This window comes from Nanorana parkeri, unplaced genomic scaffold (assembly GCF_000935625.1).
Source record: "Nanorana parkeri isolate BGI_ZX_2015 unplaced genomic scaffold, ASM93562v1 scaffold356, whole genome shotgun sequence".
NCBI classification, from domain to species: domain Eukaryota; kingdom Metazoa; phylum Chordata; class Amphibia; order Anura; family Dicroglossidae; genus Nanorana; species Nanorana parkeri.
This window is the reverse complement of record NW_017306624.1, coordinates 462585-484647: the sequence shown is the minus strand read 5'-3', so window position 1 is coordinate 484647 and position 22063 is coordinate 462585. Positions and strand designations below refer to the sequence as shown.

The 22063-nt window shown below is 41.1% G+C and overlaps 1 protein-coding gene across 1 annotated transcript in view; it reads left to right on the top strand.

Annotated features, from left to right (window-relative positions):
• IPMK (inositol polyphosphate multikinase) overlaps positions 1-16874 on the top strand; it is a 42979-nt gene extending 26105 nt beyond the window's left edge. Inside the window, exons 5-6 of the mRNA XM_018558748.1 lie at positions 9441-9522; positions 15907-16874. Of these exons, the coding sequence (XP_018414250.1) occupies positions 9441-9522; positions 15907-16535 (711 nt within the window). The 3' untranslated portion in view covers positions 16536-16874. The remainder of the gene's footprint in view (positions 1-9440; positions 9523-15906) is intronic.
• Positions 16875-22063: the final 5189 nt, after the last annotated feature.

The window sequence follows — 22063 nt, the reverse complement described above, 5'->3', positions numbered from 1 at the left end:
TAAGAGATTATTGACCTGACTTTCATGGTTTGATTGGGGAATGATCGTATGTCTGTTGGCTGGGTTGGCTTTCCTGGCAAGTTGCTATTGGTTCATAGAATGCATTTTTCCTATGTGCCTATAGACAATCTGATTTTTGGTCTTAAAAATTAGATGATTGCTTCTGCCGCAGAACTACTATATGTACTGCCCTGATCAAGTGACGAGGATCTAGGAGGAAAGTCCCCAGTGTTTGCTGTAAATCCAGGGGTGTGGAAATTTTGGAAAAAACTACTTGTCCAAGGACTAAAGCGGAGGCCGAATCTACTTGTCCCTCATGACAATCTACTTGTCCTGATACAAAAAAAATAATTTTAACCAAAACCGTATTTAGCAGTGCTAAGAAGCGCTTCTCATTGGTCAGTGCCGTCAGGTGACTGCGTTGACCAACGAGTGCTTGCAATTTGCGAGCGAAATTCAGACTACATGGAATAGGTACAGATAGTACACCCGTACTGGTGGACGGGAAGGACCGTTTGCTGAAAGGTAAGTATAGTGGGAGGGAGATTTGTGCGGGTAATTCCATTTTCCCAAATTACTTGGGAAAGTGAATTTACCCTTTTAGGGTTGGTGCAGACTTGGGGATTCCCAGGACGTGCGATCGTGTGCGGTTGCATCCGCATGTATGGGGTTACATCTGCGTGGTAACATCTGCGTGGTAATCACTGAAAAAAAGGTAGATGTACCTATTTTCACGACATGCACCGCGCAGTGTTTTCAACCGTGATCGCCAGCGGCGGTATTGCAGTAGGAAAACGCGCACTCTGCCTGCGGATGACTGGGGTGCCATTAGAAAATAATGGCACTGACAGCACGATCGGCGGTGGTGTGCGATTCCGTGAGCACCCAGCCATCCGCTCGGTTTCGTGCATGATGACCGGGCAGTCACGGATCGCACACCACTGCTGATCGCGCTGGCAGTGCCATTATTTTGTAATGGCACCCCAGTCATGCCAGGCAGATTGCGCGTTTTCCTGCTGCAATACCGCCCTGCCCGTGCGGTTGCACGTGATTGCAGTTGAAAACACTGCATGTTTGTTCGCGTGCAGATGGGGGCAGTGGGACTGGTTTTAATTTTTTCTGTTTTTATTTACTTTGTAAAAAATGTTAATTTGTTTTATTATTTATACTTATAATTAATTGCCTTTTTTACTTTTTTATTTAGTTACATTTTTAATATTTTTTACTTTTTCTTAACTATTAACTATTTAACTTTACTTTAACTATTTAAAAAAAAAAAACTTTTTATTGTATTGCTATCACACAGGGAATAATAATCCCCTGTGTGATAGCATTTGGAGGTGACAGGTACTCCTTTATTGACCCTGTCACCTCCAACACAGGAGTTCTAGCACAGCACTGTTGCTAGAACTCCTTTGACAGGAACGAGCAGCGGCCGCCGGGGACAGAGGCTGGGGGAGGTGACAGAGCCTGTCACAGCTCCACCGTCCGGCTCAGTCACTGCTCCACGCCCCTCGCTCCGTCACGGCTCCACACCCCTCGCTCCGTCACGTCCTCTGCTCCGTCCCCATCTCATTCAACGCTTCGTCCCCGCTCTCGGCGCCCCATGCCCCCCGCTCGTAGCGCCGCTCTCGGCGCTCAAAGAAAGCCAGCCCTGCTACTTGTCCGTACTACTTGCAAAAACCACTTGCCCGGCGCACGGAACTACATGTCCCAGGCGTCGGGCGATACGGATTCCACACCCCTGAAATCCCACCAGTGAAAGGATTTCATTTTTCCTGATTAACAAGAAAAAGTAAACCTTCAAACTTTTATAGGTACTGAAATACCCCTCCTCCTGTGTTTTGACCCCAACGTAGTTTTATTTGTATAATAGCATTCTGAAGATCACAAAAATATATATATTTTTTTATTCCCCCAAAATTCCCCCCCCCCCCCTTAAACATGGACAAATTTTATTGGTACCCTTACAGTATTGAGTATATATCTGCATGACTTTGGTATATCATAGAGTAAAGCAAAGTATGAAAAGAGATAAATGATTGGTTATTCTACAGAGATATTCTAAAATGCCATACATGGGTAAATTTGTTCGGACCCCTTAAAAAGATTACACATATTTGAATCCTAGGGATATTTAAAATGTTTTTCTGTAATTAGTTTGGCATGTTATCAATCTTGTAATGAGTCCGCCTATTTAAATGGAGAAAAGTAGTCACCAGACTGAACATGGTCCAATGAAAGCAAGAAGATCAGAAATAAAATTCTAGACCAGTATGTCAAAGGCTTATGACCATGTCCAAGCACCTTGATCTACCTGTGACTACAGTTACAAATATAATTGAAGTTTAAGATCCATAGGAGTACAGCCAACCTCCATGGACATGGTCACAAGAGGAAAATTCACCCCCCAAATTGAACAGAAGGATAGTGTGAATGGTAAACAAAGAGCCAAGGAAAAACTTCCAAGAGATGCAGGCTAAACTCCCGGGTCAAGGTACATCAGTGCCTGATCACACCATTTATTGCTTTTTGAGTGACAGTGGGCTCAAAGGTAGAAGACCCAAGAGGGCTTGACTGGTAAACGTGAAACCTAAAGCCAAACTGGAATTTGCTAAAATGCATTGACGAGCCCCACAGCTTCTGGGAGAATATCCTTTGGACAGAGACAAAATGCAGCTTTTTGGCAAGTCTCATTAGCTCTATAAACCATGAAGCTTTCAAAGAAAAGAACACTGTACATGCTGTAAAACACGATGGGGGCTTTGGTTCTTTTTTTTTTTTTCCGTGGAAGGATACCAACAAATTTGTCTGTATGAAATTTTAACATTTGCGATCGGGTAGCTCATGAGACTTGGCATTATTATTTAAGCTGCATTGTGTACTATTGTAACTTGATTTGAAAAGTGTCAGCTATTGTAAGGACAAGAGTCTTGATCTAAAAACGTATGTTTTGTATGCTGCTCACTTTTTTTTTTTCTTATGTTCTGGCAGCAGGTTCAACAGGTTGCAAGATATATTTATTTTTTGTATATACGTTATAATTTGCAGAAAGACTTTACACATTGAATTACAGGCTTGCTCGGCAATGAATTGGGTTAAATGCCTCTAATGGAGCTTATCAGCCATTATCCCTTGTGCAAAGCTTTTACACCTACTGTTCTAAATCCCGATTTGGGTGTTGGAACATAGTCAAACATAATATGCCTGCAGGGAACTAATTTTCTTCAGAGAAATGTTCACAAGATCCCTTGGATGAGTTGCATGTTGTCCATGCAATGTTTATTTACTTTTTGTTCCATTATGCATAAAAATGAAGGCCATCAGCCAACTTTTGAATTTGTTTGGATGCAGATTAAGCATGTGTTGGCAGTCGTCTATTATATAATACCCTCTAAATTGCAAAACGTGGCACTTTTTCAGCCCATTGTTTAGTATAAGGTTTTAGCACGTAGTTCTTGAGAAAAAGGTATATCAGACATACTCTAAAGCTAAAGACGACTGTGGGTCCTACAGATAAACAGTTTATTTTAAAATGTGGTAATTTTAAAATCCCCAAAACAAAAATAATTTATACTATTCCTTTGCAGTAGGAGAGCAGATAATGTACAGCCATAGAAAGTTTGACCTGCTAAAGAAAAAGGATGACAGAAAAAACTCCGGGCAGAATTAACAATTGTAGTGGCGCAACCCCCTGCACTGCAAGGGTTAACTGTTGGTTTTGGTCAAGGTCTAAAATAAAAAAAATATAATCACCCGATCCTGGCTGGTAAACTAGTCCCCCATAGCCTCTCTCTCCGCCTCCACTATAGCAGTCTAATAACCCATGAGTCATCGCATATAATAGTGTATTCGACGTGAGGACACAAGATATTCCACTGCTAGAGGGAGAGAGGTGAGGGGTCTCTGCTGCAGGGTCAAGGCTCTGGTGAGTATCTTCTTTAGTCTCTCCGCTAGAGTAAAATGAGCAGTTAGCCCTTGCAGTGCAAGGATAGCCCCATTACAAGATTAATTGTTGTTCTGCCTGGAGTTCTTTACTTCCTTTCCTTTCTTTTTGTATTTTACTAATTTGTACTGAGGATATATTGTGTGATTGGGTTGAATGTAAGTAATACTTGAGTTCCCCATAATAATTTCTTCAGTGTGGTCTTGTTCTAAGACCTCCTTTTTTTTTTTTTTTTTTTTTTTTTTTTTTTTTTATCCTATAAAAAAAAACCTCAGTTCAGCCATGTCCGCCTAATGTGGTGCTTGGCCTGTGTACATATGTTGCAGGTTTATCCTAACAGAGGTTACTGTACGTGCATCAATTATGTACCAACTAGACCATGTCTAAACCAAATCTGCTAATAAACTACCTAAAGTATGCAGTTTCAAACAACTCACAATATAAACCTTCCTGCCTGTTCAAGATGTGTTTTCACTATGGTCCTATTGAAAGAAAAATCGCAATCCCTGAAGAGCAGCGGGGATTGAAGGGAAACAGACTGCAGCAGGGGAGGAGAACAGGAGGAGCAAGCTGGTTTGGGCAGAGGTGGCGGCTGGGGAGAGTGAACAGGTTGGCAAAAGCCCAGGCGCCAGGACGAAATTTCTAGTCGCCATGGCGATCTGACGCCTGGGATTTGTCGAGCCCTTATTGGTTTTCAGTTGGGGTTTAGGGACTCGCTTCTTTTGTAAGATTTGGCTATATACTTGTATGGACGCCCCCAACCAGCTAGTTGCACAGATACATGTTTGTGCTCTTTTTTGAAGGCTCTGCTTGCTTCATTGTCTTCTCCTTCCTTTTGGCCATTTTGTACACTACATATCATGTGACTTTTAAGAAATGATCGTGGTTAGGTTATTTTGTATACCTTTTTCACCAACTTAAGGGCCTGCATCAACTTGCTTTTTTCACTTTAAACAGGTTTTTCCATTCCAATACAAGTCTATAGGGTTGCAGAACCTGCTTGACGCAGGACAAAAAAATGTCAGCTTCATGCCAGGTGCACCTATCATTAAATTCTGAATGGTCTCTTTGACGTTACTCAAACTGATACCAAAGGCTAGCTGGTTTTCACTTGTACATACTGATATTGGAGTGTAGTGGTTTACAAATGTAGTAAATATTTGCTGTGACGGTTGCAGAGATGAAGCTGTAGACATTGTTACAAGATGCTGCACACATTTACTCTATTTGAAGCAGTGTTAGGTTTACAAATGTGTGTGTGTTGGTCTTGGAGCATGCTAGCTAGACTTGGCTGCAATGTGTGCTGGTGTGCCTGTCCTGTATATTGTAACCTTTCACTGATGGTAAACCATATTTAGAATGATTGGAACATCTAATGGTAATCTTAACGTTTTTTTAATCTCAGCGATCCTGCTATATACAACTTGTTCTGGCTGTCAGTTTTGATGTGCTTTAGACCTACAGATTTCAGAGAGATATGATCTAAAGCTGTAATGTCATTAATTTCTAATGAGTGCAGCTTTGCTAAAGTAGCAGGGTTACACTTCATTCTGAACAGTTTATATTTGAATCTCGAGTGTTTGATGAGCAGGAGTTAATTGTAGATGTTGTGATAGTGAAGCATATAAGCTTAAATAAACATGGTTGCATTCAGAGCTGCTGCAGACTTTTAACAAACCATACGCCTTGTGAATTCCATTAAGAACTTGGACGTGAGAAAATGATCGGAATTTGTGCGAAAATTACTTGAAATGGTTTTCTTATTTTAAATGGTATTTTCATTTGACAGCAGCACGCATAAAGTTAATATATCCAAATGGATGGAATAGTTTCACAGAAACATTGAACAGTCGTCTGATTCATCCACAGGCCAAATGGTCCTTGCAGTACAGTAACTATTTTAGGGTAGATGCAGGTCCATGGGTAAGAGGTTTGCATCATCCAGCTGGTTCAATCCATCACACAGGTGTTTGAAGCATTATATGACACCTCATGCTTTCTTTGTTGCACAGAATTAGTGTTGTCAGCACATTTGAAATGTTGGGAAACCTTTTGATAAATGTTAAAACCATGGTGCTGCTAAATCCTTGTTTTTTTTTCCCTCCAGTGCCTGGCCCATAGAGGGAATGAAGAACTGCCATTCCCACCTCCTGCAAGGACAATATATATATATACACAACCCTACCCCTATATCACTTTAGGATTTTGGGTTTGCCACTTGGCCACTGACCAGTGACCTCAGTTAGCTATTCTTAAAATGCACCTGGTTAATGAGGGGCACATAAGCTGTACTCGCATGGCCCATGTGTCATCCCATGGGGATGTTAGGACTAAAGTCCTATCCTCCTCAACTAGCACAGATTGCATCTGAAGCAAATTTGAAACAGAGGGTAAGGGAAAAGTGCTAGAAGAGTTAACATGTTTAAATATTTTTAAGAAAGAAGGGATTACAAAATGGGCCTCATGTTTGTGTTTCTGATATTAACCATGAATAATTGGTTCAACTAGGTGAAAATAGATGCATGCTCACCTAGTTCTTCCTTTTGACTCCAACTTAAAAAAAGGAAAAATTAATCCCGCTGTACACATTTTATTGCCCCACAGGGGGAAAAGAAATCTCATCACAAAGGCAAACAATGAGATTTTGTTTCCAGTGAAGTATGTGAGAAGACCAGAGACCATGCCCAGCCCTACTTGACAGGGGTAGGCCATAATGTTCATCAGCAAAGCTGGTATCCATGTAATTTTGGTTGGTGGTAGCTTTGTGATTTTGTTCCATATTCAGGGAAGACCTTTGGTAGTGTAGACTAAGGCTGGGTTCACACCTGGGCGTACGGAATATGCGGCTGTATCCTAATGGATACACGCTGCAAATACGCCCCAAAGAAGCTCTTGTACTTCTTTGGGCGCAGGGCATTTTTCAGCGCGTCCCTACGTGCTGTAAAACGCCCAGGTGGGAACCTTGCCCATAGGCAATTATTGGTTTTCACATGTTTGAGCATTTTACAGCGCTGTAGAACGCCCAGGTGTGAACCAGGCCTAAGGGCCTGTTCACATGATTCAGGCCCTGATCAGGTGCGTATCTGCAGACGCGGTGCTATGTGGTTTTGCCGCGTTTTTGATGCATTCCCGTTCAGCAAAAAAATATATTTTTTTTAAATGCAGTGCGTTTTTGACGCGTTTTGCATTTCCTGACCGGACAAAATGTGACATGCAGTATTTTTTCTGTCGTAACCTGAACAGACTGCGCACGTGAGAACTGTAGCCCATAAAACACATAGGGATACATAGTGATGCATTTTTAGTGCAGGAGCGTACGAAACAGGTAAGCAAAGAAAACGGACGTCGTGTGAACAGGCCCTTAATGGGTAATGGAGTAACCTTTATTTTTTAGGCACCGCACACGTCTGAGTGAGAGCAATAATTTTAGGGCCATTAATCACTGATAACACTAAGCTGATGAGCAGTAAAAGTGTTTAAAGCGTTGCCTATGGCAAATTTTAGGTGTGGTCGTTTTTGCGATTTTTGCAGGCACGCACAATTTTAAGGCTTGACATGTTTGGTGTCTACCTGACATGACCCCGTCTTTTATATTTTACCAAAAATATGGGTACTGATAAATGTTTTATAATGTAACGTAGGGAAAACATTTTCCCCCCAAAAATGTACGGTACTTTTTTCATTATAGTAAAAAAATTAAACCCCCAGTGGTTAAAATTTTTTAACATAAATTGCAAAGATATAGTCCGGCCATGCTGACTGGTGACCTTTTTGACTGACTGGGGAGACGCCCTAAAATTTTTCAAGCCCTGATGATTTATATGGTGGCGAATGCAGCAGGATGTGCTGAAACGTGCAAAGGTGGATGGGAACACCCAAAACTCACAGGTGGAAAGAAACAATTGACCGGAATGTAGTCAGGTGTTATGGTAGGGCGCTCTTGCTATTTAGGTAAAGACTTGAAATCCAGGGGGCTGTCTCAGATTAACAGGTTCCATGTTTTTCTCTAAAATCACAAAGGAAAATTCCACAAAAACCTAGCTAGTGTCTATTACACTGGCCTATGTGCTTTCCTTTTCCAGATACAGCTACCAAAATCTGTGACCAGTGCAGCAAACGCCATTGGGATGGTTTCTGATCCTGTGCAGTCTATATGTAGTCCCTCTTCTATTTTATGAAAGGGATTAGTCACAGCAAAAAATGGCCAAATAGACTTCCACTGAAGTGACAAATTCAATATATAAAAAAGCAGAGATGGGAAACACATGAAAAGGAAAAAGTGAGTGAGCAGTGAACCTGAGAACAGGAGATAAATGAAACGCTATGCTCTCCTTTCCATAGAGGTTTCGTGGTCATCTTTAATTCAGACCCAGTTATATCGGTCAGTGGAATTTGCTGTGTATTTTTAGAAAGTCATTGTTGCAGTTTCTCCATTTTAACACTAGATGGCAGTATTATACAGTCTCTGCCAACACTGGGCATTCTTTTCTGCAACTCTGTAATTCTGCCTTTTTTATATTCTTTTATATATTGTAATATTTCCTTGGTAACACTTTTCAGTCTTTGCTTAATTGCAGGCAATTCCTCTTCCACTGCTGCATTTTCTTTTACCATACTTTTTTATAATGTCAGGTCATGGAAATCATTTCACCAAAATAAGGCTATACTGTCAGCCAGAGTTTGAAGTTAGAGGGTATCTGAATTTAGGTACAGTTATTCTGCCTGCCTAGCTGCCGTAGACAAAAGTATTTTGCCTGTCCCAGACTTCTAGTGTATCAGCAACTTTATGGGGATCAGCTGCACAGCCAGCAGCAAGGCAGATTTCAATCAAGTAATGTGAAGATTGTGTCAAGCCATGTAATTCAAGTAACTGTATATTTGGGGTGGGGAGGTTAGCAACGTTTTTTTTCTTAGGAAGGCCAGGCAGTTAGGTTAAGAGTATTTCCCCTGAAAGTAGTGTTATCCTTAGTACAAATTACCCAGGTCCGGAACAGGTTGTCTTAAAGGATAAGATAAAAAAAAAAGTGTTAGTAAATGGTCACTTTTAGTAAAAACCACAGCAGGGGGTTAAGTTTTTTTATATAAATGTATGCAGAAATAGATTAGATTTGGGGATTGATGAAAGATGTTCTATTTGTGTCATGCAGGTTTCACTGAAAGTGATCTCTGCCTATGTGTGTTTCCATTACATGCTTACTATAAATTGCCCATGTGTAAGGTTTAACCTTAATAGCCAGCTTGTGTTGACTCCAGTGGTGCCAGGCAGCTGTTCTCACACAAAGATTTAAACACAAACCAGAACTGTGGAGTAGTAGTAGTTTGTCAGTGTGTACAGGGTGATGGTCGTGGAGGCGTGGGTTTGTGTGTCTGGTACCAGTGCTTGCTCATGGAAGACTGCACAGACCATACATTGTTTAGAGAGATTTGAAATTGCTTGTATAGTCTGCAGATATGTACTAATATATGAAGTATTTGTATTTTATGTTTTTATCAGGTATACCATGTTGATTCTGACAGCTTTGAAACTGAAAACCAGCACTATGGACGGCGTTTAACTAAAGAGACTGTGAAAGAAGGTGAGTTGTATCTGAATAAAATGGCCACGCTGTCTGTATTTTACAGAGTACCTTATTTTTATTTTTAAGAGGCGTTGCTTTTGCCTGTATGTTATCCACCCCCACCTCCCTCCCAGAATGCATAAAGATACCAGTGAATGCATAATTCATGTTTTACCACTGTCTCTTATTGTGCTTGAGCCTCCTCCACATTGCCAGGCTACCACTTTGAGTAGCTCTACTTCTGAGAATTATTTCAGAATTTTTGCAGCTCATAAGCCTACATCAGTGATGTAATGTTTAACACGTGATCAGTAAATTTGCATGGAGGTCATTTTATAAATGTTCTAGGTTGGCATCATATCAAGCTTTGCAGACTTGAAAACAGAAATACTTTGACTGTACTTTCTCACATCATTCAGAAAATAACTAGATACCTGACTGCTGTGCTGATCCTCTGGTTTCAGTACATGCTTATTATTGAGCCAAAACAGGTTTTTATTTTTTTGATCAGTGTCTGTCTTAAGATCAGATCATCAGTATTCCAACCTGACATACAGGCTTCCTTTTAATGTCTACTTGTTTCATTACAAACTTGCTTATTGTGCTCAGGTTTGCTTTCAGACGTGTATATTTATTTAAGTAATCCTACAGCCCTGCATTATACAGGAGTATGCTGTGGGACAGTTGCAAAGCAGAGTGCAGGAAATGAGATGAGTGGGATTTAGGCAAGTTAAACTGCTTTTCCATATACCCTGGACCTAAAAAAACATTTACCCTTGCAGTGTGGGGGCAGCGCTACTGGAAGGGGAGTTTAGTTGTTTTTTTACTCCTGGAAATGTGATTTCATTGGATTACATTTTCCATGAAGGTCCTGGGGTTAATGGTGGCCTGCGATTTGAAGCAGTACCGTATGCCAGTTTCACTTCAGGCCATTGCAGCTCAACCTGCTGGCAGCGTGGGACAAGCAGACTCAGTCTTTGGATTATTACATACATAAGCAAAAACAGGCTTTCCTTGGCATGGTGGATCTATGATCCGGTGCTGCAACTGGTAAAATCCTTCCCCCTGATTGACTTGGAAGCTTCACAAAACTGATGCCAGCTTGGAATTAGTTTTGGATACCCTCTCAGTGCAAGGAACTTGATCTTGGAACTCAGGGCAGTTTTGGATGTTCCTGAAATGCTGGGCCTCTGGTCTGCATGGTCACCTGACCAGGAGTTAGACATTGTCACGGCTGTGGCCTACATCAGTCATCAGGGAGACATCTGAAGCCAAGCAGCTCAAAGAAGCAGAGCAGATTGTGGCTTAGGCAGAACTTTGATTGGGCCCTAACGGCTATGCACATTCCAGTCATGAAACTGGCAGGCAAAGTCATCAACATCTGAATCCTGGAGAATGTTCTCTTTTCCTGGAGGTGTTTAGAACCCTCACTCTCAGGTGGGGGACTCCAGAGATGAATCTCATGTCATTTAGCTTTAATAACTGGACATATTTGCTGCCAGGACCAGGAATACTCATGCCTTTTGTAGTGGATGCTCTGGTAACTCCATGGGATCCTTCAACCAGATCTACGCCTTTTCTGCTCTGTAGGATCAAGGGCTTTCTAGTGATCCTCGTTGCAATGCACTGGCCCATGAGGGATGTGGTACTCAGACATACTCAGGCTTCTGGCCAACTCTCCGTAGGCCCTTTCAGATCATCCAGATCTTCTATCTCAGGGACTAGTTCACCATCCTGCTGATTTTTGGTTGCTGGCTGCAAAGGCTTGGATGTTAAAGCCCATGGGATGTGTCCTTCCCCTGAGGGACATGGGCCTACTAAATGGTCGCCCCTGTGCTCTTGAAAGCTAGGAATTCATTTTCTGGGGAAGTCTACCATTGCACCCACTGTGTGTGGTGTCAGGCCAGGAATTTCTAACAGAGGAAGTGAAATGGAAACCAGATCAAATATCTGCTGAGGTATCTGCCCCCGTTCTAATTAAGTCTGAGTGGTATGGTGTGCACACCAGAAGAATCACACTGACACGGTGTTCAGCTAGATGAAACTTCTCCTATTATGCTAAGGCACATGAGTTTATATAGGCAAGCAGCCAATACGGTGTGCAAAAGTCATGTGAGCGCAGCATCACTAGACTACTCATAAGCTTCTGATTGGTCTTGTCCATATAAGGTCAACTTCCTTCAGGATCCAAACATTGTCATCTTGGGTGTAGTCCCGGAAGGAGGCGCCATCTCAGTTTCTTCTTCACACGATGGGAGGGGGTGCAGCTAGTGGCCATTTTGAGCAAGGAATAGATAGTAAGAGGATAGCTACACGCCTATATACATTAATAAGACAAATGGTAATTTTACTTGATTCCATAACAGAAGTACACTGTGGGAAAAATCCCATCTTTCCTCAAATCTGATCTGGATCAGCATTTGGCTTTGAGTACCATCAATTGTTAGATCTTAACCCTAGCTATACTTTTCCAAAGACGCCTTGTGTCCCACTTGGTGAAAGCCTTTGTGCAGGATGTTGCTCACATTGCTTCCCTTATACGCTCTCCCATGTTTTCTTGGGAATTCTGTTGGTCTGTTGGCTTGTTTGCTCGTTTATAATACATTACATGATTGCTTCTGTAGCAATCATGATGAGACTTTCTTTCTTCATTTCATTTTCTTACTGTATATTACAGGACACAGGATCAAAGTCTTAAACCTTAGGTTATATGCTGTATTTTGAACACTGTTTAAAGGACTTCAAATATCTTATTTCACGCTTGTATTCTAGAAGTCTGCACATAGTTGCAAGTCAAATAAAAGCATACCATTTTAGTAGGAGATTTTTTTTATATATATCTATATCTATATCTCTTGAAAAATTTGATAGTGTCTCACCAGTCAGTCAAAAATTTCACCAGTCAGCATGACCGGACTATAGTCTTGCAATTTATGTTAAAAATTTTGGAGGTATATAATTTAAAAAGTGCCAAAAATTGACAAAAAAAACAAAGTTTCCCTACGTTCTGTTATAAAACATTTATTCTTACCCATATTTTTAGTAAATCATGAAAGTCGGGGTCATGTCGGGTAAATAGACACCAAGCATGTCAAGCCCTAAAATTTCGTGCGCCTGCAAAATTGCAAAAAATGCCCATAGGCGACGATTAAAGCGCTTTTACTGCTCATCAGTTTAGTGTTATCAGTGATTAAAGGAGAACTATGGGGTTAGGGATTTTCCCCATAGTTCTCCTTAGGGCAACGGGAGGACACAAATTAGCGTCCTCCCGTCACATTAAGCTCGGTATACTGAGACGCCGCAGCTGAAGTTGATCATGACAATTATGTCTGGATCCGCCCAGCTGCGTGAGTGACAGCTGTCAATCTAGAGGCAGAGCCAGCTGTACCCGCCCCTCCCCCGTCCGGTCCCCCCGGCAGCGTAGTCTTAAACCTTAGGTTATATGCTGTATTTTGAACACTGTTTAAAGGACTTCAAATATCTTATTTCACGCTTGTATTCTAGAAGTCTGCACATAGTTGCAAGTCAAATAAAAGCATACCATTTTAGTAGGAGATTTTTTTTATATATATCTATATCTATATCTCTTGAAAAATTTGATAGTGTCTCACCAGTCAGTCAAAAATTTCACCAGTCAGCATGACCGGACTATAGTCTTGCAATTTATGTTAAAAATTTTGGAGGTATATAATTTAAAAAGTGCCAAAAATTGACAAAAAAAACAAAGTTTCCCTACGTTCTGTTATAAAACATTTATTCTTACCCATATTTTTAGTAAATCATGAAAGTCGGGGTCATGTCGGGTAAATAGACACCAAGCATGTCAAGCCCTAAAATTTCGTGCGCCTGCAAAATTGCAAAAAATGCCCATAGGCGACGATTAAAGCGCTTTTACTGCTCATCAGTTTAGTGTTATCAGTGATTAAAGGAGAACTATGGGGTTAGGGATTTTCCCCATAGTTCTCCTTAGGGCAACGGGAGGACACAAATTAGCGTCCTCCCGTCACATTAAGCTCGGTATACTGAGACGCCGCAGCTGAAGTTGATCATGACAATTATGTCTGGATCCGCCCAGCTGCGTGAGTGACAGCTGTCAATCTAGAGGCAGAGCCAGCTGTACCCGCCCCTCCCCCGTCCGTTCCGCCAGGCAGCGCTGGCGGAACGGAGGGGGGAATCCAGCCCCTCCCCTGTCGGCTCTGTGCCGTGACAGGATCGAGAAGTGAGCGAACGCCGGTATGTGTTCGCTCACTTCCCGATCTACTGAGCCGACCTGTGACCGTCTCATTGTCACAGGTTGGCTAGAACTATGAGGTGAGTGAAAAGCACTCACCTCATAGTTCTCCTTTTTAGGCTGGGTTCCTACCTGGGTGTTCAAAATATGCGTGTATGATGCGCGTTTTGGGGTGCATGTTTTAACCACGATTTGCAGCCCACAAAACGCGTCAAACGCCTATTTACGAGGGCTATCCTGCGGTGTCCTAATGGATACGCGCGGAAATATGCCCCAAAGAAGCTCCTGTACTTCTTTGGGCGTAGGGCGTTTTCAGCACGTTCCGACACGCTGAAATACACCCAGGTGAGAACCATGCCCATAGGAAATAATGGGATTTCACTTGCTGGGCGTTTTACAGCGCGTCGATCAGCGCTGTAAAACGCCCAGGTGTGAACCCTGCCTTAATGGCTCTAAAATTATTGCTCTCCGACGTTTGCGGCGATATGCAACATGTGCGGCACGTAGGCGCACCTGACGCATATATATATATATATATATGTGTATGTGGGGGGCGGGGACTTAAAAAAAATGTTTAAAAAAAATAAATGTTATGATTTTATTTTTTTATGAATCTTTCATTTTTGTATTTTTTTTTTTTTTACACACACCTTTATTGCTATTACATGGGGGGGCTAAGAAGCCCATTTACATGACCGGTCCTCTTTATGGAGACACCAGGGGTCTCCAAGACCCCTAATGTCACCTAGGGACCTTCAGAGAAGCTGATGAAGCAGAGATCAGCTTCATCAGCTTCTGCAGCTGGGAGAGTGACACTGAATGCAGGAAGTGATGTAATATACATCACTTCCTGCATTCGGGGACTGAGAGGAGATCAAAGGGAGTTTGTGTACTGAACTCCCTTTGATCTCCTGTCACAGAGCCGTGTCGGTCACGGCCGCATCGGGTACAGCAGATCTCGGGACCGGCAACGGCAGTGACAGCTGCTGATGCAAGCGATGGAGCGTCTCTCGAGACGCTCGACCGCTTGACTGTAAAGTTCCCGGCCAGCTGTGTAATTACAACGGCCGGCGGGGAAGCTGCTCATCGGGCTAAACCGTCCTCTCGTTGTGGATTTTTATATATATATTTAAAGATACTATTGAATACTCTTCGCAGCTGACTGCTGATGGGATTCTTTTAATATAATACTATGTGAATATTCATAAAGCAGTGAATCTGACAATTGATAGACATTCAGTGCAGATTAATCACTCTAATTTAAAACGGATGTACCAGGAAGATAAACCAGCAGTAAATATTTGATAAATGGTCCCATTCACTTTTTTAAAATATGCCTCTAAGGTTGCTGGAGGGACAATAAAGGCAGATCCTTCACTCATCTTATAGCATACTTCCACTTTTGCAGCCAAATTGGGATAACACCTACCTTTTTTATGTGTTGCATGTTCCATTCACGTAGCATAACGTAAAAGAAAACCAAAATGCTGCTTACATGCAAGTGCTTTTTACTTGCCTAAAATCATACTTTGCTTCCTCCTATGTAATGAGAGCGCTGGGGAGTTGATGTTTTACCATAATTAATCATGTCTGTACTGTGCTTATTATCCCTTGTAAATTAGATTTGAACACTGTCTGTATAAGCAATGGGGTAAAGATATCAAGGCTTGGAGGCACATTGGGTAGACTGCAAGCTATAGTTATACTTGAATAGGGGAGGGACAAAATGAGGAACAGGCAAAAAGGCAAGGGAAAGTGCATTAACCTACAAAGGCCTGCTCCAAATAAACCGCTAGAAAGGTAAGAAATATTTCTCAATGTTGTTTGCTGTGTAAATGGGAGCACATAACAAGCATATAGTTGGGGTTTCTTGAATTTGACTGCACTACACTTTGGGTCAGCATAGTTCTAAGAGCCAGACACGTGCCGAAATTCCTACAATATCTTTTATGGCTTTCTTTGCTTTTCTTCTGTTTTGAGTTGAAGGATCAGGCATGATCTTGCCATAAATGGGGTTTGTTCAAATGCTATTTGTGAAATGGGGATAAACATGCTAGAATCTCTACTGTTGTAGGAATGGAGAAAATAATGAGTAAGCTACTTATTTGTAAAAGAGGGAAAAATATGTATGTATAAACAAACTATATTTACTTTTTTTTTCTGCTTGATAGGCATTTCCAAGTTCTTCAATAATGGCTGTTGTCTGAGGAAGGATGCTGTGGCTGCTTGTCTCCTGAAAGTTAAACAAATTCTTCATTGGTTTGAGCACCAAGACACACTCAACTTTTACGCAAGCTCTTTGCTCTTTGTTTATGATGGCTCCGGCCCCCAAACCAATACAAATTTAGTTGATGGAAAAGTTCTGGAGAAGGTCTTTTCTAAAGAGTTGTTTAGTGATGTTGAGGTGCCGGAGTGCAATAACAACATAAATTTGTTGAGCTCTATGAGTAGTGGGAAGGGAGAGGAGCATGAAGTGAAACTGTCAAGAATCTATACTGTTCACAAGAAGACCTGTCCCAAGAGGCCACACAGCCAGGCCTTCCTGGAAGAAGAGACTGTAGAGCAAGACCGAGCATGGAAAAGTCATAACAATTCTCCACGTGAACATCTAAATGGAAACCTCCTGGATAAACTGGAAAATGTCTTCTGTCACGTTTCCACAGAGTCGAGGGAGAGGTCGAAGACTGACGTCAGAATGATCGATTTTGCTCACGTGTTTCCGAGTAATGAAAAAGACGCTGGCTATATCTATGGATTGAAAAATGTAATTGTAGTCTTGCAGAGTATTTTAAATGAATAACTGCTGTGTCATTGTGATTGGGAGCCAATGACTGGATAATCAAGAACAACCTTCACGAATATTTGCACTTGTAAATTGTGGTAATTTTATTCCCCTCTCTTTTTATTGTGATTCTGCATTGCAGTCTTTTTCATCTTGGTGGAAGGGGGTCTAACTTTTTTTTATAATACTACTCAGGAATATTGAAATGATCTGTAGGTGTTTAAATAATTCTGAATCTGTAGTAGGCAAGGCATTGAGATCACTCTGGTAGAATCTAGTTGGCGATTTTATTACGGTGCTATGGTAGGCAGTCTGCCTTTCTCATACAGTAACTCAAAAATCTGAATTTTGGGACCATTCTTCCAGGGCCATATGCAGAGCAAATGAGCATTAGAAAATCTCATTACCTAATCTGGACAGTATCCATAAAAAACAAAATGCTATTGTACAGCTGCAATTTGGAGCTTTCCAATGTCTCGGCTCAAAATTTTTTTTTTTGTTTTAACTGGAAATATGCATAGAAAATTAGATATGCAATACAATTTTTTCTTTCGGGGAAATGTAGGTTCTTATTTTGTTTGACCATCTGTTATCAAGATAGTCTGGATGGACGGGGTGTTTGAGGTGTGCTATAAAAGGGTTCCCTACTTTCAGTTATAACTGGACATCTATTGAAACACAGACCCCACCCACCTTCTCTCATAACGGTGTCCCTTTCATCCTCTCCTGATTTTACATTTTTCACTGCAAAGTCTGTCCATTCTTGTATAGTGACCGTCCTTAGCGCTATTGGCTAAATTACTGGCTTTCGCGTCTTAACAACTCTTAAGTGCAAAGTCAGGTTGTCATTGCCCATTCTGGGGAAAGCAGGAGAAGTAGGAACCTAAGGTATGCTTTTTATATTAATGGAGAATTTGTGATTATAGTCGGGCAAATCTCTTCAGTAACAACCAAACAAATACCGGCGCCGCCGGTTGCAAGAGAGTATCCAATTTGGACGTTTTGTAGATACACAGATGAGGCAGCTCCCACCGGTCAAATAGACCATCGATCTGGGAAGTACAAAGCAAAACAGCGCCTCCATCGTGTAAAAAGTCATTTATTAATACGGCAACACAGCTGAAATTATACTCACAAAAAGGGTCGATCAATAAAAGCATGTAAAAGGCGATGCAATGGAAATCTCTGGCAGCGGGAGTCTCACAGCATGAAACAAGTCAAAGGTCCTCTGCCCCTATGAGTTCGAACGGTCTAAGCGTTTCAGGGGCACGCCCCCTTCATCAGGTTCAGGTTCTGATAAAGGGGGCATGCCCCTGAAACGCGTAGACCGTTCAAACTCATAGGGGCAGAGGACCTTGACTTGTTTCATGCTGTGAGACTCCCGCTGCCAGAGATTTCCATTGCATCGCCTTTTACATGCTTTTATTGATCGACCCTTTTTGTGAGTATAATTTCAGCTGTGTTGCCGTATTAATAAATGACTTTTTACACGATGGAGGCGCTCTGTTTTGCTTTGTACTTCCCAAATCTCTTCTGTGATGTCTTGTACAGTTTCCCCTCCAGTTCTCTACACTGGAAGCTCAACTTGCCTACATGGTCTGCAATAAGAGCCTGCCAGTTTCTCCCCACGTAGACGGATACTAGGTAATTTTTCCATTTACGAATATTAGACCAAAAATGCATCATGCGATTATGATTTTTTTTTTTTTTTTAGAACTGTAGTCATTTTGTGAACTGAACAAGTATGAAATGCAGCCTGTAGATCATTTGAACTATTATAGGAAGTGACCTATGACCTAATTGAAGTCATTTTTGTTCTTCTGTGATGTCACTGGTTGTTTCTGTTATGACTGCAACATAATGTAATTTCACATAAAATGTCTGTGTGTGTCCGCACAATTTGTGCACTTTAAGAACCGTAAGAAGCTTACCAGCATGTATTCTGGGTAGGAGAAGTTTGCAAGACGAGCAAGTTTACATATTGTAGTATGGAAACTGGTGAATCATGGTGGTGGAATTTTAGCCGTGCTCTCTGCAGACACACAGCTACATAAGGACTATTTTTAGTTTTAACGCACCTCAAATGACTTTATGCTGTGTATTGTACTGTTTGTTGCCTTTTTTTTACCATGTAGATTTTTTTTGGTCCCATGTAATTCAAATTTTCTGAAGAGAGCCTCTTCACCTGGTTATTGTGATTCATTAATGAGACTTCTACGTTCTAAGATCCTAATTTAAAATGGTAGTGTGTGCATATGTATGTACGTGTGTTATTTCTGCTGTGTCTACAACATTTTCAAACCTGAGCATTTTTTTTAAATTTCTGCTGTAGGTTTTATGCTGCTCAGTAAAACTGGATAATTTCTACCTCTTGAAAGGATGCTAGACCTTAAGGAACTCCTGTCACCCTGAAATGCTTCTAAAATGACCGGATTCAAAATGCAGTGATCTAATGGTCTCTGCACATGCCTGTTAAACACAGTTTTTATAAGTTTTTTGATTGGCAAGTTTTTCTTTAACCACTGGATGACTGGTTGCTTTTTATATTTTCTGGGTCCAAGATCCTGGCTGCTGCAGCATACCAAGCTTTTCTGTATGTTGGGTGGTGATGCACCTGGCGTCTAAATATTGACAGGGGTTCTAATCCTTTTTTCGCACCATCTCAAAAAAAATGTTGTTTTTTTTTTATAGCTATATACATATCTCCCTTGCATGTTGCATTCCCCTGGTTCATGTACTGCTCCATATTATAATTTTTTAGCACAGATTGCTAGTGTCCTGCAGTCCCATTTTCTACTTTTACAATATACATTTGTGTAGTGTTTTGAGTTGGCACCTGGCATTGCCCCATTGTAGGAAATATGGGTTCAATGTATTGATTCGGAAAAGAGACATGCATGGATGCTTCTTATGTGCATTCCTGGAATTAACTGCATTTGCCCTCATCTTTCATGTGGACCAGCTATTTTCCATCAGTGGGGGCAGAGGATTGTATGTTGGCGCAGAGGATTGTTTCTTCTGTCCTAAAGTGGCAGATAGTTGGTGAATGTTTGCTTGTGTGAGATTGTTAAAATCACAGACCATTTGAGAATTTTGTTTGTTTAAAGGAAGTCTGCAAAAACATACTGCCGATCTCTGCAGGAAGAGGATCGGGAAGCCAGCGAACAGTGACTGTCAGTCACCGCTCCCTGCAGGGATTCCCTCCCTACCCTCTTAGTTTCTCCAGCGCTGACTGGAGGAACAAACGGTAGTGGGCGGGCACAGCTGGCTCTACCTCTGTAATCGGCCTGTGGGGTGGATCTCCACAGTATTGTCGGGATCTCTCCCGGCTGCAGCGCGGCTCTGCGTTCTCAGCATATTAGCCCACTATATACTGACTTTTGAGTCCCCGGAGGACATTGGTATACATCCTCCCGTGACTCTGAAGATGACAATGGGCTATGGACTATGGGCTCTCCTTAGACCCAGCATAGACCCCGCATAGCCCATCTGAAAATCCCCACAGCCACCTGAGAGTCTGCACTATTACACTAATTGCCATTATACTTTTAGAGCTAGTTATCACTAAAACCAGTAATAATCGGATGCAGAGGTAATTATTTAATATGATACAGTAAATACATTTTTATAGTCTTACAGATACAGCCGGCCCTTTTGAGGGCATCCAGAATGCTGATGTGGTCCCCAATGAAATTGAGTTGACACCCCTGCCCTATAGCAACCAGACATTGAGACTTTAATACTCCAGCTGTTGAATTCCATTGCTGGTTTGAAATTTGCTGCAAACCAGAGGACAACCTAGAACAGTTACATAATAAAGAAGACTTTAGAAGTCAGTGCATGGGCCAATGAAGATGAGCTAAGTGCAATAATCTTCATACGTTTTGAGCTAATGCTTCCCTTAGTAGCAATTGGATAGACGCCATTGCTGGCACTCATGAGTATACGTTCATAGTTCACAATACTTTTTATGAAGGCTAGGAAAAGAGAGCTAACTAGAGTGTTGCTTAATGGAAATACTGGTCTGTTTTGTGTTTACTTTTACATATGCATATTTGAATTTATTGTGAATTAAATGTTGCAAACATAGTTATGCAAATACGGTCTGTTAGGAAGTCAAAGCTTAGACAAGCCCTTTGCGACCCTCACAGTTGGTTACTGAGGGCACTAATTGCATCTAGAGAACGGGTCAAAGCTCTAATATCCTGGTTGAAGTCAGTATGTGCATAATGAAGTGAGTCAAGATTCAAGTCTCCCAGGCTGCTCTAGAATGTTGCTAAAGGTACGCACGCACGCACACATCTAGGTGACTACAATAATTCTGTTTTCATTCTATGGCATCTTGGTTTACTACAGATTCTGTTTGATGGCCTTTTAAAAAAGCACCTTACCTTTGTTGAACTTAATGGAAACCTTTAAGGATATTTGAAGATGAATGATCTGGAAATTTGTTTACTATATGCTTTCCATGTGTTTTGCTGCTCTCTATAGTATAAAATTGTCAGAATACCTTCTGTACTAATGAATCTTAATCTTAAATTTAATTCAGCTGCCCACACTAATGTGAATAACTTGCCACCGATACAACATCATTATCTAAAGAAGTGTAATGCTCAAAATATATCAAACTTTTAACAAAACTAATATTTGTTACAAAAATCTATCTACCCCACGTGTTTACACAAACATGCATTTCACTTTTGTTGCAGATTTTGTATATGTTGAACACTACACATCTTTATACATTTTTTTTTCCCACCCTATATTATGTTTCAAGTTAAAAGTTTCACTTTTAACAAAGCTGTTCACATGGAAATAAAACTGACAGTTAAAGCATGTATTGGCCAATTCCTGTGTCAGGAAGTTGGGGGCCTTCATGTCTTATCGTAGCCCTGCCCCTGCTGGAGAACCATTGGTCCATTTTTACTCCACTCCAATCTGAATAAACCCCTTTTAGAACAAACACATTTTTACTTTTCTTGCATTCTTTGTTAAACCCTTTTTTTGATTTTTTTTTTTTTTTACCCAATCAGGTTTTTTGTGACAATTGGGGCTATTCAGAAATTGTATAAATTTAAGTTTGCTTTCATATGCATATATCAAGTAAACAATGTTTTTTTTTTTTGCGCATATTATCTACCAATAAATTAAAGGTCAAATATTGTAATAAATTAAAGCTGATCTAAACCCAAATGTTAAGACCTATACTACATTGACTAGTATTAGTTGCTGTGTTAGATTTGTTTTCTTGTGCTAGCTGTATTTGCGGTAATATCTTTTATTAAATTGTGCCCCAGCCGCTTCCTGTGACACGGTAGAACTGCTGCTGTTGCATGCAAACCACATGCATGCAGCATTGTCAACCTGTTACCCTTCTATGCTTGCTCCCACACTGGAATATGAAATGACATGCCGACACTTCCAACTTCAGGTGCAGTCTGCTAGTAATAAATTGTCTCCGTAGTACTCACTACTGTTGATTGACAGCAGCTTCTGGGGGGTGCAGTTAATGTGCAGGTACAGGAAGATGAGGGACTTGACAGGAT